The sequence below is a fragment of the Heteronotia binoei genome, chromosome 1 (genome assembly GCF_032191835.1).
Source record: "Heteronotia binoei isolate CCM8104 ecotype False Entrance Well chromosome 1, APGP_CSIRO_Hbin_v1, whole genome shotgun sequence".
Lineage (NCBI taxonomy): Eukaryota > Metazoa > Chordata > Lepidosauria > Squamata > Gekkonidae > Heteronotia > Heteronotia binoei.
In genome coordinates, this window is record NC_083223.1 from 164024149 (window position 1) to 164041795 (window position 17647).

The 17647-nt window shown below is 42.4% G+C and overlaps 1 protein-coding gene and 1 non-coding gene across 5 annotated transcripts in view; one reads left to right on the plus strand and one right to left on the minus strand.

The window, feature by feature from the left end:
• The window catches only part of PLD5 (phospholipase D family member 5), a 210660-nt gene that overhangs the window by 147428 nt on the left and 45585 nt on the right, over positions 1-17647 (minus strand). For 2 of the 4 annotated variants that reach the window (XM_060259192.1, XM_060259200.1), the window contains exon 1: positions 7067-7169. The exons of the other annotated variants lie outside the window; for them this stretch is intronic. In XM_060259192.1, coding sequence (XP_060115175.1) covers positions 7067-7069 — 3 coding nt within the window. In that variant the 5' untranslated portion in view covers positions 7070-7169. Of the gene's footprint in view, positions 1-7066; positions 7170-17647 lie in introns of those variants that run through there. 4 annotated transcript variants of the gene reach the window in all.
• Positions 3216-3282, plus strand: TRNAP-AGG (transfer RNA proline (anticodon AGG)). Its single transcript has one exon. It is a non-coding gene; the product is annotated as a tRNA-Pro (tRNA).

The window sequence follows — 17647 nt, forward strand, 5'->3', positions numbered from 1 at the left end:
TTCTTGTATTTCAAAAACACTTCTCTTTTAACTTTCTCCACTCACTGTTTGGCTGCCATTATCACATGATCAGAATAACCTCTACTGTTAAATTGAGTACTTAAATTCTCACATTCCATTTTAAAATCATCCTCAGTCAAATTCCTTTTGTGTTAAAAATTGACTGTATGGCAGATTATTTCTCAAATGTAAAGGGTGGCACGATCCTATCCGTCACTTTCCTAAAATTACTTCCTGCCATTGTGTTGTGTCTTGTTCTGAACAACATCATATCCAGAAATTGAACCTCATTCTTATCCCAACCCCCTTCAAATTTAATAGATTCATGTACACTATTCAACCATGTCATCCATTCCTCCACAGTCTCTTTTTCCTCATACACAGCCATCACATCATTAATGAAACGATAATAACATACCACCTTGCCATAAAATGGATTCACTTCAGGGTTGCAAAAAAACTGCTTTTCCAGAGCTGCCATTAAAAAAAATACCACTCAGGGCAAAAGGGCTTCCCATGGAAACCACCTTGATTTGTTGAAAAATTCTTTGCACAAGGTGCTGCAGAACTGCGAGTTGGCACACTGCTTTCCCACAGAAAGCAGAAACCGCTTGTAAGAGGATCTTGCTTGCTGCAGGAAAGCAGCACGCCAACTTGCAGCTCCACAGCAGCTTTTGTGAAAATGGAGAGAAGCACCTGGGACAAAATGGCTCTCCATCCAGAACAAGCCTAGTGTGAAATCAGTCAAAGTTTACATCTCCACTAACTGGCATTACATATTATGATGACACATGGCCCAACCCAAGATTTCATTAATGTCAGAGCTGGCCCTCATAACAAACAAATTTGACACTCCTGATTTATCCCCTTTCTTTGGCCTGAATGGGAGTCTCTGCCTAGTTCCCAAATTTCCTTACCAACTTTCCTGCAGTTCTACTGCCTGTGTTAAACTACTCTCAGTCAGGGCTAAATTCCAAAACTGTCAGTACTCGACTCTTCTCAGCTAGGACTGAAATCAGACTCAATTCTCCTCAGAATCCAGTTCAGATTCCTTGGAGCAGCCTGTCATTAGCCCTTCACAGTCCTTCAGTTGTTTGTACAGCACTTCTAAGCTTCTTAAAGGAGCAGTCCATCATACCATTCAATTCACATCTTAAATACTTTGTGCAAGTAGTTTAAAATACATTGTAGGGCAAATTGTGATAACAACTTATTTAAATTACAAAGATAATTGACTCCTACCCACAGATGTATTCTTAAATCTTGTTTTTATTGACCCCAATCTCAACTTTATTATTCTTTTTCTAGTACCCTAAGAATGGACTTAAAAGGAGCCCCAGCACAATAGGTAAGTGTTGGTTACCATAGTGACTCTATATTCTCATAGTACCATAGCACAAACTTGATTCATGTATGAAAACTAGGAAAGGTAAGAAAGAATGAATCTGAAATTGAAGTAATCAATGCAACAGAATTATTACTTTGAAAGATATGTCATTTCAGAACTCAATTTCAAACTATACACATTTTTTTTCTCAGAGAGCATTCTTTTATTGAACCCTGGAGAACAAGTATTTATTTATTTATTTATTTATTTTATTCTATTTATATCCCGCCCTACCCCACCGAGGTGGGCTCAGGGCAGCTTACAACAGTAAAAGCTAACAGAAATCGGTTTAAATATGATTAAAATTATACAATAAAAACATAAAAACCTAAAAATACATAAAACTCGCATCGGTATACACTATGCTACATTTTCCTTAAATCAGTCCTTCAATTTCCAATATTCAGTAATCTGATGTTTGAGATTTAGTATTCGGCATTCTGATCACAATTAATTATATGCCAACCGGAAGAGGGTTGTTTTACAGGCCCTGCGGAACTGCTCCAGGTTCCGCAGGGTCCTCACCTCCCCCGGGAGCTGATTCCACCAACAGGGAGCTGCAATCGAGAAGGCCCTGTCCCTGGTCGCTTTCAGACGGGCCTCCTTTGGCCCAGGGATTACAAGGAGGTTCTGAGACCCCGACCTCAGCACTCTCTGGGGAACATGTGGGGAGAGACGGTCCCTAAGGTAGGCAGGTCCCAGACCATAAAGGGCTTTAAAGGTCATAACCAGCACCTTGTACCGAACTCGGTATGTTATCAGCAGCCAGTGCAGTTCCCGAAGCCCCGGCTGAATGTGCTCCTGTCTAGGGAGCCCTAACAACAGCCGGGCAGCGGCATTCTGCACTAGCTGCAACTTCCGGGTTCGACACAGGGGCAGCCCCATGTAGAAGGCATTGCAGTAGTCCAGCCTCGAGGTGACCATTGCATGGATCACTGTTGCCAGGTCGCCGTCCTCCAGGAAAGGGGCCAGCTGCCTTGCCCGCCTAAGATGAAAGAATGCGGACTTGGCAGTGGCTGCTATCTGGGCCTCCATAGTTAGGGTAGGCTCCAGTAGCACCCCCAGGCTCCTAACCCTGTGCGCCGCTGACAGAGGCACACCGTCGAGGGCCGGTAAGGGAATCTCCCTCCCCGGACCACAGCGACCCAGGCAAAGGACCTCTGTCTTCGTCGGATTTAGCTTCAGCCCACTCAGCCTGAGCCATCTAGACACGGCCTGCAATACCAGGTCCAGGTTTTCTGGGACACAGGCAGGCCAGCCGTCCATAAGTAGATAGAGCTGGGTGTTATCAGCGTACTGGTGGCAGCCCAGCCCATATCTCCGGGCAATCTGGGTAAGAGGGCGCATATAGATGTTAAACAACATCGGGGATAGAACTGCTCCCTGAGGAACCCCGCAATCCAACGGGTACCTCTGGGACAATTCACCCCCAATCGCCACTCTTTGTCCCCGACCTTTGAGGAAAGAGGTAAGCCATTGTAAAGCCAACCCCTGAATCCCCACGTCGGTGAGACGGCAAGTCAGCAACCGATGGTCGACCGTATCGAACGCTGCCGACAGGTCTAACAACATCAGTACCGCCGAGCCGCCTCGATCCAGATGCCGCTGGAGATCATCCACCAGGGCGACTAGCACTGTCTCCGTTCCATGACCCGGGCGGAAGCCAGACTGATGGGAGTCAAGGACGGAAGCATCCTCCAGGAAACTCTGTAATTGCAGCGCCACTGCCCTCTCAATGAGTTTACCCAAAAAGGGTAAATTCGAGACCGGCCGATAGTGTGCCAATTCGGCCGGATCCAGTGTTGGTTTTTTTAAGAGGGGGAGGGACGGTGGCTCAGTGGTAGAGCATCTGCTTAGGAAGCAGAAGGTCCCAGGTTCAATCCCTGGCATCTCCAAAAAAGGGTCCAGGCAAATAGCTGTGAAAAGCCTCAGCTTGAGACCCTGGAGAGCCGCTGCCAGTCTGAGAAGACAATACTGACTTTGATGGACCAAGGGTCTGATTCAGTATAAGGCAGCTTCATATGTTCATATGTCCTTAAGAGGTGTTGGAAATTGCCCTTCCATCAGGGATCTATTTATGATATCCCGTATAGGATACCTAAGCTCCCTCTGGCAAGATTTAATAAGCCAGGAGGGGCAAGGGTCCGAAGTACTACAGCTTATTATGCTGGACTGCTTTATAAGGCAACTTTTTATAACTCATTATAACACAAAATATAAGGAAGAAAAAAGAAGAGTTTCTCCTATCTTAATGAGCATTGAGTCTCAGTGAGAAAGACAGACAATAAATAAACATAAATAACTGCTATGATGTAAGTTACTTATGAAACTTAATATATGATAGCTGTACCATTTTCAACACAACTATTTTACCAAGAATTAGGGGTGGAATTCTGGCCGGAACTCTTTGGATATCAGGCCACACCCCCTGATGTAATCAATTCTCAAAAAGCTTACAAGGCTCTTTTTTGTAAGCTCATGGAGGATTGGCTACATCAGGGGGTGTAGCCTAATATTCAAAGGAGCTCCTGCTAGAATTCCACCCCTGCCAAGAATAAATTCTGAATAAAAAAGAGATGATAGATAGATAGATAGATAGATAGATAGATAGATAGATAGATAGATAGATAGATAGATAGATAGATAGATAGATAGATAGATATTTTATTTATGGCATTGTAACCTGAATACTGAAAGGGACAGTAAACATCCAATTAAGCTTTTAAAAACTCAGGAAAATTAATATTTATTTTTAAAAGCCCATTTAAAAACTGAGCCACCTAAATCTCACTCAAATAGCTTAAGACTTCCAACGCAAGCTGAACCATAGGCCCCTGTTACATGTACCACCACATGATACAGTCCCATAGGACTAGAAGAAAAGGAGTTGGTTTTTATACCCTGCTTTTCTCTACCCTAAGGAGTCTCAAAGTGGCTTGCAATTGCTTTCCCTTCCTCTTCCCACACCAGGAACCTTGTGAGATATGTGGAGCTGAGAGAGTTCAGAGAGAACTGTGACTGGCTCAGGGTCACCCAGCAGGCTCCATGTGGAGAAGCAGGGAATCAAATCTGGTCCTCCAGATTACAGTCCACCACTCTTAACCACTACACCATGCTGACTCTCACACAAGACAGTATGTGAGTACTGCAGCCATGAGAGCAGGGACAATTTCATAGGCTTTCCGCACATACTGTAATTCTAACCAGAAGGCAATCCATCCCCTAAATTCATCTCTTGCTGGACAGCCATAGACATTTAAATCTGCTTAAGGTACAAGAAAGAGAGCCAACATGGTATAGTTAAGCATGGCAGACTCTATTCTGGAGAAATGGGTTTGATTCCCCACTCCTCCACATGAAGCCTGCTGGGTAACCTTGGGCCGGTCACAGTTCTTCTCTCAGAACTCTCTCAGCCCCATCTACCTCAAAGGTGCCTGTTGTGGGGAGAGGAAGAGAAGGTGATTGTAAGCTGCTTTGAGACACCTTCAGGCAGAGAAAAGCAGGCTATAAAAACCTCCTCTTCATTTCTTTTTCAGAAAATTGTATCTATATTATATAATAAAATGTAACCATTTTTTCCTCTGTGATGCTCATACAGTAATTTGCAAGATTACATCATCCATAGGGCTGGATCCTATAAATCAGGAGCATGAGGAAGCAGAGCTTTTCCATCTTCCTCTTCCTCCAGCACTTCCTTGTGACCATTCTAAAGCTGAACACAGAAAGAAGAACTTAATGGACCTTAGGCTGTATGGCACAGGTGGCCTGCAATGAGGAAGGGGGGATCTGACAAAATCACCCCCTTCTGCTAACCAAGCTAGCTCAGCAGAGCAAGCTCGCTCCTAGTGGAAGAGGAAGGGAATTTCTCTTCACTGCAGCAGGCTCCAACTTATTTTGTTTTTGCTGTGAACAGTCATAGCATAGTAAAACATTTTTCATAGAATTTAACGATTTGAAATACTTTGGGATTTCCTCATTATGCATAATTTCTTATCTCTTATGACACATGTGTAAAAAAATCATTTGGATTCTGATGATTTCATGTCCACATGTTTTCCTTTTATTGTACACATTGACAGGGTTGATACTGTACGCAGGTGGCCCTGATTTACTGGCATGGTATATCATATTAATTTTACTGCCAAAATTGATCCTGTAAGCATTGCTCCTTTAAATGTTGTCCATGCCATGAATTTCTCTTCCTTTGATTTACCTCTGAGAGTCACACCTTACTTTTTGCATAGCATCAAAATTAATTCTGCATCCAAATCAATATGTATTTTATTTAACTTACTTTGTAGGAGTTTAGCTGTTTATTTAGAACAACAATCAAGTACAACACTCAGGAAGAGTAACATGTTTATAAGTAGCCAATCTTCACCATGTAAAATTCTGTTGTGGAACTGGAAACATGAAGCCTTAAGTATAAAACACTCTCCATATTCATTCCTCACTCTGAATCAACAATTTAAAAAACTTAAGTTCTAACAAAACAGCATGTTGGAACATCAGCAACCTTTTAAGTCTGTCACTGATTTCTCTGCTTGTGCTACATACTACAAGTATGATTCTTGAACTCAGTCATACCTTGTCATGTATAAGCTAAGGCAGGATATGAGAAGGGGCATCACATTTCCGGTATCTGTTGAAAACACATTTGGAAGTGTGTGTGTGTTTGTATTCTATCTTTTTTTTTTTGCTCCAAATTAAAAATTAAAAGCTTGTCAGAATCAAAAAATTCTTTAAAAGACTTGTTGTCTGTGGGCTATATAACACAACTTGCTCAGATTTTTAAAAATAAGTCATGTAATTTCTTCTTTAATGTAAATTACAATACTTCACTCATTAGCAGTCAAAAAGGCACATAATAGAAGTTTATCCCTCTTTTGCCTTGGTGAACTCATTATTTCCATTATCATTTTAACCTTTTATTCAGATAAATGGTTAAAATGAAGGGTTTAGTTCTCAAACACTGACTTGTATGTTTAGTTGAGAAATACTGCCTATTCTTTTTCCACCCAAGATGAATCCAAATGCTAACAATAAAGGCTGTGCAGCCTTCCTTCTCCTGCCATTAGTAATTATTTAACATCTCAACAATGTGATGCTTTAATTTAAACAAAACAAAAACAAAGAAGGCTAACATCTCCTGCATTGTGAAAGACACTGATTTCAGGTTTTGAACATTTTTAATGCATGTATCCAAAACAGTATTTTTTTTCCTGCTTTTGGGATATCTTGCCTTAATTCTTTAGAAAAAAGGGGAGGATAGCAAATACATGGCCATTTGATCCATATAGTGCTGTTGAGCAATTCTACATCTGCACTATTCTTGGAGCACCTCTTTTATTTACATCTGAATGCACATCTGCCCCTGACTATGCTAATGAAAACATGGACACAACTCTCTTTACTGACAGCAAAGATTCTCTATTTAATCAGGAGTCATAACCAAAAGGCTTTTGTTAAACTGCACGATTTTATCAGAACCAATGATATTTCTCACCATCTGGTCTTTTGTTTTTAGCAAAATATTGACACTCCTATTGTTAGCCACTTGCAGCCTGATCCAAATATTACACTGCTGACTTCATCAGCAGGTTTCATGCATCATTTTCATCTCCAAGTAGCAACATTTTCCCTTAATCTGATTTTTAAGAAAATCAAAGAGCTTCTTACCATTCTGGTCCTGTACAGGCAAGCAGTGCCAAAGGAGCTGTGGCTGTAGTACTGCTTACAGGAGACACCAGCAGGTTTGGACGAATGGAGTGTTTTGTGTGTGGAAAATGTATCACTACTGCTTACATTTCAGTCAGTCAAATGCTAGCCTTGAAGCTTTGGAAATTATCAGCCAATCCCAGCAAGGGAAAAGGAGGGCTTGCAACATGAAACCAACTGTTCTCGTAGCTTTTTTTGTAAAAAGATTCCTGTCTTAGATACATTTTAAATCTCTAAGCAGTAGAAAATAAAACCCTCTTTATTCAAAAGGTGTTTACATGTAGCATTGAAGCTTATTTTGAGGCTAGATAAACCACAGGCATTTTGCAGATGTGCACTATACTATGTAACATACAAAGGTCTTCCACACTACCTGATTCCTGACTTGCAATACTTGTTATTCCAATCATGGGCTTCTCCTAAACCCCTAGTGCCTGTAACTGATAAAACAGAATGGCTTATGTTGCAGGCAAAATGTACATCAAGGTGCTGGCAAGGGGGGGGGGGGGGAATCTCTTTTCTTTGCAATGCGCGTCAGTTTCAAATATATAAACATATTTCTCAGGACAAATGAAAGCAATTAGGTGACTCAGAAATTTAAGGAACAATAAATAACTTTAATACCAAACAACTTTGGATGCAATTCACTGCTTTTGCTATGAGATAGCATGTTAGCTGTACAAAGCCAAATGGCATTGTAAGACTGTATCACATTTCTCCTCTGGAAACTTCAGAGTCAGCTAGATGCCTAATATATACAGGAAGAGTCTGGGTGCAAAACAACAGCATTACACCACAAGGAAATATGAAGAATAGGTTATTTTTAAAAAGCAACTAGACTGCAAAGCAGCAGACTTATGTAAACTGATTTTGCACATTTATGACCAAAGCATACGGAATGCACAATGGGACAGCAAGGATGATTCCAGACCAGCCATCCATCAGTAGATAGAGCTGGGTGTCATCAGCATACTGATGGCAACCCAGCCCATACCTCCGGACAATTGTTGCTGATGTGGGACTTGCCTTGTGTTACTATCAAGTGTTAGGCAGTACTTGAAAGTCTTACAGATTCTGCAGACACAGTTATGAGGTTCAGTTCAATGTTCTGGTTATCACCTACAAAGCCCCTAATGGTCTTGGACCCACATTTCTGCAGAGCCATCCCTTCTGCTCTGCTACAACAGCTCCACTTATCAAAACAAAATCATTAGAAGGTGGCACCTTCCAAAAAGGTATGATCTGCAACTTCCTATTCACACACATTCTCTGTGGTTGCTCCCCACCTTGTGAAACAGCCTACCTGAGAAGGTCCACATGATGTCTTGGAGGAAAAAGCTGCCCAGAAAATGGGTTTGTCCCCAGCCCACCAAAAAGGAAAGGAGAGACCCTGTGCCATAAGCCCCTTCCCACCATTGCCTTCTGTGCACCACCTTCCCCACCACAGGGCTCAAGTGGATCACATTCAGCTTTTGGTGAGAGTACTAGAAGCAGAAGTTTCTCCTGGCAGGGGCTTCTGCTTGAGTGCAGAGTAGGACAGAAATCTGCTATTCTGAGTTTCCTGAGAAATAAGAACATAAGAAGAAATCTGCTGGATCACACCAATAGTCCATCTAGTCAAGCATCCTGTCTCACACAGTGGCCAAACAGTTCCCCTGTATGGCCAACAACAACAGGGCATAGAGGTGGAGAATTTCCCCTGATGTTGCATCCCAGCTCTGGGATTTAGAGGTTTAGTGTGTAGGTTCCCCTCAAAAGCCATGGCTAATAGCTATTGATAGACTTACTTTCTCTGAATCTGTGTAATCCACGCTTAAAGCTACCTATTCCTGTGACCATTACTACATCCTCTGGCAGCAAATTTCACATTTTAATCAATCTTTGTGTGAAGTAGTATTTCCTTTTGTCTGCCTTCAACCTACTGCCCATCAGCTTCATTGGATGGCCCTGAGTTCTAATATTTTGGAAGAGGGAGAAAATTATCTCTTCGTCAACTCTCTCTACCTCATGCATAATTTTATAAACCTCTATCATATCCACCTCTTAGTCATCTCTTTTCTGAAATGAAAACTCCCAGACTCTTTAGCCTTTCCTCATAGGGAAGGAGCTTCAACCTCTGAATCATATTTGTCAACCTCTTCTGTACTTTTTCCAGCTCTGCAGTGTCCTTTTTGAGATACAGTGACCAGAATTGTACACAATTTTCCAAATGAAGCTGCACCATAGATCTATACCCCATAGATCTACTAACTTATATAAGTATCCTATCACTAAATTCCATACATATATAAGTTAGTAGATCTATGGGGTATGGATCTATGGTGCAGCCTCTCAAAAGCATCTGTTCTTCTGCGCTCAGCCGTCTTTATGGTCCAGCTCTCACAGTCATACATAACTACTGGGAATACCATCACTTTGACTATACGGACTTTTGTTGGCAGGGTGATATCTCTACTTTTTATTATATTGCCCAGATTCACCATAGCTGTCCTCCCAAGGAGCAAATGTCTTTTAATTTGATGGCTACAATTACCATCTACAGTGATCTTGGATCCCAGAAATGTGAAGTCTGTCACTGCTTCCATGTCTTCCACTTCTATTTGCCAAGGTGTGGGACAGTGTTATTGATGTAACAAACATGGATTTGAGCAGACTTCAGAGGATGGTGGAAGACAGGAGGGCCTGGTGTGACTTTGTCTATGGGGTCACAAAGAGTTTGGACTCGACTGTGCAACTGAACAACAACAAAACAACAACATCACTAAATTCAGATGATGTAGCAAAATACTGGAGATTAGCAAATATTATACCAATTTTTAAAAAGGGATCCTGAGGGGAACCAGGAAATTACAGGTCAGTCAGTATAACATTCCTTTGCCTCAAAGGGATGCAAATAGGTTACATATGTAGGCTAGTAGACCAACTATCTCATATCTGAGTTCCCTAAGAACTCTGGAGTGTGTCCCATCAGGACCTGAAGACGTGTTGGTCTTTAATTTCCCAGTAGATCTACAACTTTGTATCTGGTCACCTGTAACAGTAGGCAATCGACCCACCCCAGGAGTGGACAACTGTCCAACCACCACTGTCTTTGTCCAGCGAATTGTTCAAGCAGGCCTTCAATGCTTGACGGAAAGAGGGCTGCCACCGGACATCACATAGAATGCTGGTGATCACTGTTGGGAAATTCAATGTCCAGCGAAACCTTGGACAAAACACTGGTGACAATAGAAGATTGAAGAAGTGGAAGAGCATCTTTACCCGGAGCCAAGTGTCTTTTTACCGACTGGGTGTTACCTTAGATAACAATTTGGCCATCTATTGTCATCACCTTGGCCTAGTTCAAACCACTCCCATGATCCTCCACCCCAGTGATTTTCCCCATTCTTCTCTGGACTGTCACCTTGGAGCATCCCCACCCTGATCCATTTCAACCTGAAAGTTCACTCAGGTAACCAGGACCCAAGCCTGTTCATTGGTCAGTTACGGGCACCCAATTAGGTGCCACCAATTAACTTGCTATTGGCTATCAAAGTAGTCCAGCCCTTATGGTCACTGTGAAGCCTCCCCTTTTTGTGAGGTCATGCATCAGCTGATCCCCATCCCCTAAGGGCTCAAGATAGTCCTTATAACCTGTGGACTAGCTACCCACAGGTATGCTTCTAGCAGTATCCCAATTCCACTGTCTAGATCCATCCCCGATTCTAAGGCCAAGTTTCGGGTCCCCTCTCCCACTTCCTCGCTCGTCGCCATTGGAGCCTTCCTTGAGGACCACGATCGGTAAATATCACCCTGTTCGTCTACCCATGTGTTTCTCTATATCTCTATCTAATTTTCTTAGGACTGTATGTATGATTTTATGAGTATTTTGATCTTGTGTGTGTGATCTATATTTTTCTGGAATAAATTTTAATTGTTTTTACTTAATTAGTGTCCCTGGCATATTTGAGCAATAGTTTCTGGACATGGAGCCTGTATATATAGACTCTTGTTCCTTTTAAAGTCAAGTGCCCACCTGTCAATTCCCCAACCTCGGTTTTGAGGGCATTTTGGCTTACAGAACCATCAGAAAGGTTCAGGAGTTGCGCTCCTGTGAGCTCCTGCTGAATTTGAGGACTGCTTTTATGGACAATAAAAGCTAAAATGACCCTCACCCATCATGCCCACATCATTTTGGAAGTTTTTAAGGTTTCCCCTGATATGCTTTTTTTGTTGTTACTAAACAGTAGTTCATGTAGCATTTTTTAAAAACTGTAGAAAACATAAGCAAGGCTAATCCCAGTCATTTCCACAATACTGCCTCAATATGTCATACCATTTCGCCATTTTTTAAAAAAAAAACTCCATCACAGAAATGCACAATCTCTTGTTTGTTTTGTAAGTGGAACAGAGAAATGTTTCTTCATAAGAAGCCAACATCTCCTTGATCTTGCAGATGTACAACTTTCTTATCTCTGGTGCCAAATCAGATTAGTGGTATCCAGGGCTTTTTTGTAGAAAAAGCCCAGCAGGAACTCATTTGCATATTAGGCCACACCCCTGACACCAGGCCAGCTGGAACTGTGTTCCTGTGCATTCCTGCTCAAAAAAAGCCCTGGTGGTATCACAGTACTGCAAGTTAAATGCTTTTTACTATCAAGCAGTTGCATGTACAAACCCCTCAAAAACTATAGTTGGTTTGGCATTCCACTTTAAAAAATAATGCTGATAAATAATAATGTATGTGAAAAAAACAAATGGGCATGTGGAAGAAGAACTGTTTTTTTACAACCCACTTTCCTCTACCTAAGGAGAACAACCACCCCACCCTCCATTGTCTACACTCAATCCAGTAAGCAGAGGGAGAAAAAATGGGGGAGGGATAATGGTGCTGATGCTGTGATATCATGTCCCAGTGAAGACTCTGAAGTGTCATCACAACCTTCTGTGATGCTGTAGGAATCAACTCAATACCATACCATAATGGTAAATAGAAAGAGGAGAAATGTAAAAAGAGGAGAAATGGAACCAGGAGGGGAAAGAAATTGAATGAAAGAAATGGAAAGAAGAGGGGGGGAAAGAGAGGGAGAAATGAAACGAGCAGAAAAGAAATTGAAAGAAGGGGGGAAAGGAAGGAAGGAAGGAAGGAAGGAAGGAAGGAAGGAAGGAAGGAAGGAAGGAAGGAAGGAACCCCCAGTATGCTGCATATGATCTGGGTGCTGGGAGGCAGCCACTCATCTGGGCCCCCCGAAGGTGGCAGGTGACTCTGGGTGCAGGTGGCCTCTGCTTGAGTGCAGCTGGGCCCCACCAATGCAGCAGATGACCCAGGCACTGGGATGCTGCCCTGTGAGCTTAGCTTGCCCCCGACAGGAGCCAGGACAGAGCTGGAACACTAGTGAAGACAGCTGGAATGCTGCCAAGGTCAGCTGGAACTGCATTCCGGTGCGTTTTGGCTCAAAAAAGCCCTGCTTGTGACCACTTATTCTTTGGATCCTCCTGGACTGAATCCTCTGGGATTGAATTGAGACCTAGGTTTTCTGTCTCATTACCAACACTAGTATCTTCCCACCTACTAGCCCTCTGTATATCACACTTAATCCAATCCAATCAAGCCTGCTATTGTCATTCACCTGCTGTTGCCATTCAACATCACCTTTATAAAGTTTATATCTCCAGTACCTCACATTTCATTTTATGGTATACATGGTCCAGCCCAACAAAGTGATATTTATGTCAAATCCAGCCCTTGTAACAAGTTCAACACCTCTGATTTAAACATTGCAATCCTGGGAATGAGTGAACTAAAGGGGACTGGATTATGAAATTTTCAGCCATAAAAATACAGTGTTTTACTCTGGAAATGCCAAGCACGGAAGAAATGGAGTTGCTTTAATAGTGCAGCAAGATATAGCATGAGCAATCAGGAGCTATAATGCAAAGTTTGACTAAATAATATCAATAGACTTCACAGAAAGCCTATCAAATTAACCATTGTTCAAGTTTACCCCTAGGGTTCCCAGGTCCAACTCAAAAAATACCTGGGGACTTTGGAAGTAGAGCCAGGAGACTTTCCCATTCCCTAAAATAAAGGAGACTTCCCATTCCCTAAAATACAGCAGTGCAGTTCTCATGAATACAGTCATCATTTCCTTGTTCCCACTATCTGCACTTCCACTAAATGAACTGAACACACACACACAAAGCAGACAAAACAAAAAGTTTTGCAACTCATGAGTTGTTGAATGTAACCATCTGCTGTAATTCAACCAAGTTCTTCAGACTATAGGAAACAAAAAGTTCTAGTTTACTCTTTGCTATCTATTTTACTGTGCAAATGACTTCTAAAATGAATGCAAAACAAATGGAGGAACTGGGCTCCTTTCTTTCTCACAGCTTCACAGACTCACAAGAAAGACCCATGTCACTCTGCCTGCTAGTACTGCTCCCATACAGTTTTCTCTAGCACAAACACCTTTCAAAACAGGAGTTTCCAAGCTTCTTCCAAGGTGGAAAGGCACATGGTGGCTGTTATGGTCGGGCTTTTCCTGGCAGGTGCTGGGGAGGAGCCTGCAAAACTGAGGAATCCCCCACTAGGACTTAGGGACTGGCAAGTCTATTACCCCAAAACTGAAACTGGATGAACTATGGGTTGAAACCAGAGATATCATCAAGGAAGAAGGCATGAAGACTATACCGGTAGCCAAAAGAAATAAAAAGCCTCATGCTGGAGAAGTAACAGCCTGCTAAGAGTCTAATTTATGTAAATACTGTTGAGTCATTTAGTCCATTGAGTCATTCTACCCTACGGGGAGCTGTGATGTATTCTCTAATGTTTAGGGTTTATTGGCAGGGCCGGCGCATGGGAGTCGGTGAGTTAGGTGACTGCCTGGGGTGCCACCTTGCCACGGGGGCAGGTGCCCCCTCCCCATCCCCGCTCACACCAAGGGAGCTCACTTCAGAGAAAGCTGGCTGGACAGCAGCCGCCTGAGTACTTCTTCTTGCATTTCAATTCGGAATGCAGGAAAAAGCATGCAGGTGGCTGCTGCCCAGCCAGCTCCCTCTGAAGAGGCAGAGGGCTGGGGGAGGGGTGGCTGGGCAGCGGCTGCCCGTGCGCTTCTTCCTGCATTCCGAATCAAAACACAGGAAAAGGCTAACAGGCAGCCACTGCTTTTACCAGCTCCTTCTGAAGGGGGGGAGAGGGCTTGACGATGGGCAGGCTACCCACCTAACCAGCCCTCGCCCAGCCCTCTGCCTCTTCAGAGGGAGCTGGTTGGGCAGCGACCACCCACATGCTTCTTCCTGTATTCCGATTGGGAACGCAGGAAAAAGCACACGGGTGGCTGTTGCCCAGACAGCTCCTTTTGAAGGGGGGAGAAGGCTGGGCGAGGGGCAGGTCAAGCGATGACATCACTTTTAGCAACCTGGGAGGGCGGAGGCAAGGTTCTGCTTGAGTCAGAAGAACCCCTAGCGCCAAGCCTGTTTATTGGATGTTTTCTCTTGCAGTTCAGCTTACTCTTGTCTTCTTTCTCGGCTGTGCATTATAGTGCTTGTACTCTGAAGGCCTGTCTGTTATATCAGTGGCCTGCAGTCTGTTATTTTTTCACAAATCCTGTAGTAGTAAAGGTCATTTAAAGCAGACTCCCAAGCATGGAATTGAATTACTTCTTGAGCTATGCCAACACCTTGATTAATGACTGATGAAACTCGTAAAATTGCTAAAGCAAAAAGTAACAAAAACGGAATCAGAAGTCTAAGTGCCATGTTCCAGTGACTGGCATACAGAGACAAAGAGAACTATTATAATAACCACACAGCAACAAAAAAGGAAGAACAAGAGATCTGTTCCACTATGTCCAAGAAGTCAAGGGAAAATTTAAAGCATGCTTAGGCATGTTGAAAGATCAACATGGGAACACAGTCACTGAACAGATGAAAAGAAAAGATGAAAACCATACAAGAGAAGATATGAAAGGATGATAGTTTCCTTCAAAGAATAATTTTTAACTAAGAATATGCAGTTTTAGAAAGTGAAGTGAAAGCCTCACTGAAACAAATCACCAGAAGTAGATAGGATAGCAATAGAGCTATTTCAAGCCAAAGAGATTTAGTCCAACAGCATCTTAACTTCAATATGCCAACAAATATGGAAAAAAAACAATGACCCATAGACTGGAAATGCTCAATTTACATTCTAATTTTAAAAGGAGACATCAAAGACTGCAGCAACTATTGGACCATTGCATTGGTTTCTCATGAGAGTAAAATAATGCTCAAAGACTTACAGCAAAGACTTACTATATATGGAACAAAAATGTCAGACATCCATGATGGATTCAGAAAAGCAGGAGGCACTAAAGATCATATTGCAGATTTGGTTGTTGGAGCATATGTGAGAATTTCAGAAGAAAATCAGCTTGAGTTTCATAGATTACAGCCAAGCTTTTTGACTGTGTGGATCATGAATGTTGGGGAACTCCTCAGTTCCCAGACTCAATTTGGCAGGGAGGGCTGGCTGGGCACTCTCCTTGCCAGGGAGAGAGAGACATACACAAGCCAATGCTACTTTGTGAATTCAGTTTATTAGATTCCAAGCAGAACGTTATAAAGACACAGAACGTATAAAAATATATACAATGTACACTTAGACAAATAAGATTAAGAAATATAGTTTGGCTACACAAAAAGGCCCAGTGTCAACATGTGGCACTGATGAGCACCCTCAACCATTAGTAAACCAGAGGCATATATTTTTCTTGGACCTATAGCTGCTAATGTACCTACTGATGTATAGCTTTGGTCAGGGGTAATTTCATAGAAAAAGAGGTGCCAGAGTTCATTAGCACAACTCATTTGCATATGCCACACATCCCTGATATCACCAGAACGTGCATTAAATTATATCAGCTCAGCATCTACCTTGAAATGTTTCTTGAATTATAATTGTCGTAATAAAACCTTACTCTCATAATACTTTTTAAATTACTATCTCCTTGTCATGAGCCCTGATGAGGAGGAGCTGGAAGGGTTAGCAGACCTGGAAGAGTTGCCAGCCAGTTCCTCAGCTGAGCAAACAGTAGCTGGCCCATCAATCACTCTCCAGGCACCAGTGTCAGCTGTTGACGATCAATCTCCTCCAAGCTCTCCTTCTCCCATCTCAAGAGTTCGAAGCAGGCTCCGGAAAGAATTTTCAGAGCAAAGACATCCCAGGACCTGGTAACCTTGTGGCAGCAACAAGTCTATTCTCTGGCTTGCATCCACACTCCTTTCTGATCCTGACCTGCTTGATTTCCTTGGCACCCTGACCTTTTGGCTTCTGGACATTGACTTCTGATTCCAGTTTGTGATTCTACCTTGGTGACTTGGCTCCTGCTTGACTTCCTGGACTTTGAACTGGCTTTGGACTCCTGCCTGCCTGCACCCTGAGAACGTGACACTCCTATGTGGCCACAGTGGCACGATGAAGACTTCCATCTGTTTGCTTTATATATTTTGGTTATTCCCCCATTTTTTGGAAGGGAAAATATTAGAAAGTTTATCAAAATTCTCACGGGGGTTTGAACAATGGAGCCCAGAAGCAATTATTGGGGGGGAGGGGTAAGAAAGAAAAAGCACAATAAAATTTGGAGGTTCTGGAGCTCTGCTCCTGTGAGCTTCTGCCCAAAATGAGGCCTGGCTGCGGTAGATGTGACACAGGATAAGCTGGAACTGACTTGATGTATCGATTCAAATCCCTCCCTTTCTTTCTATCACTGGAGAAAGGAAGCTCTCAGAACGTCAAGGAAGCTAGGTTCTGATACTCTATCTAATTAAACTTTGACAGTGGCTCTACTAACTCCTGGAATGTATAAGCATCCTTTAAGGCACAAATCATGTACAGGGTTATCAGTACCAGAAGGCAACAGCACCAGCAGTTCTGCAGCCTCCCAGGAAAAAGAACCAACGATTCAACGACAGGAGGCTAATTTACTATATAAAGTACTAGGTTTAGCAGGGGCCTGAAGCTCAATCCAGCCCTAATTCCCAAAAAGGAAAAGCTATGATTGTTTTTAAACGACACCGGTGTGCTATAATATCTGATTGTTCTGATACATAACCTGTTATCTCAATAAGAGATTACTGTTAGGACAGAACATGGAGAAATAGAATGCTTCCCAACAGACAATGATGTCAGACAAGGTTGTATTTTATCTCTCCATCTGTTCAATATATATGCAGAACACATCATAAGGAAAGCTTCATGCAGGTGAAGTGAAAATTGGTGGAAAGAACATTAAGAATTTGAGATACTCAGATACTCAAATTACTAGCAGAAAGTAAGGAAGATTTGAAATATCTACTTATAAAGTTTAAAGCAGAAAGTGCCAAAGCAGGATTACAGCTGTACATCATGAAGACTTAAGCTTTGTCCTGCTACTTCAGACCAACACAGCTATCCACCTGTGAGACAGACATCTATCTATCATCTATCTATCTATCTATCTATCTATCTATCTATCTATCTATCTATCTATCTATCTATCTATCTATCTATCTATCTATCTATCTATCTATCTATGGTTTTAT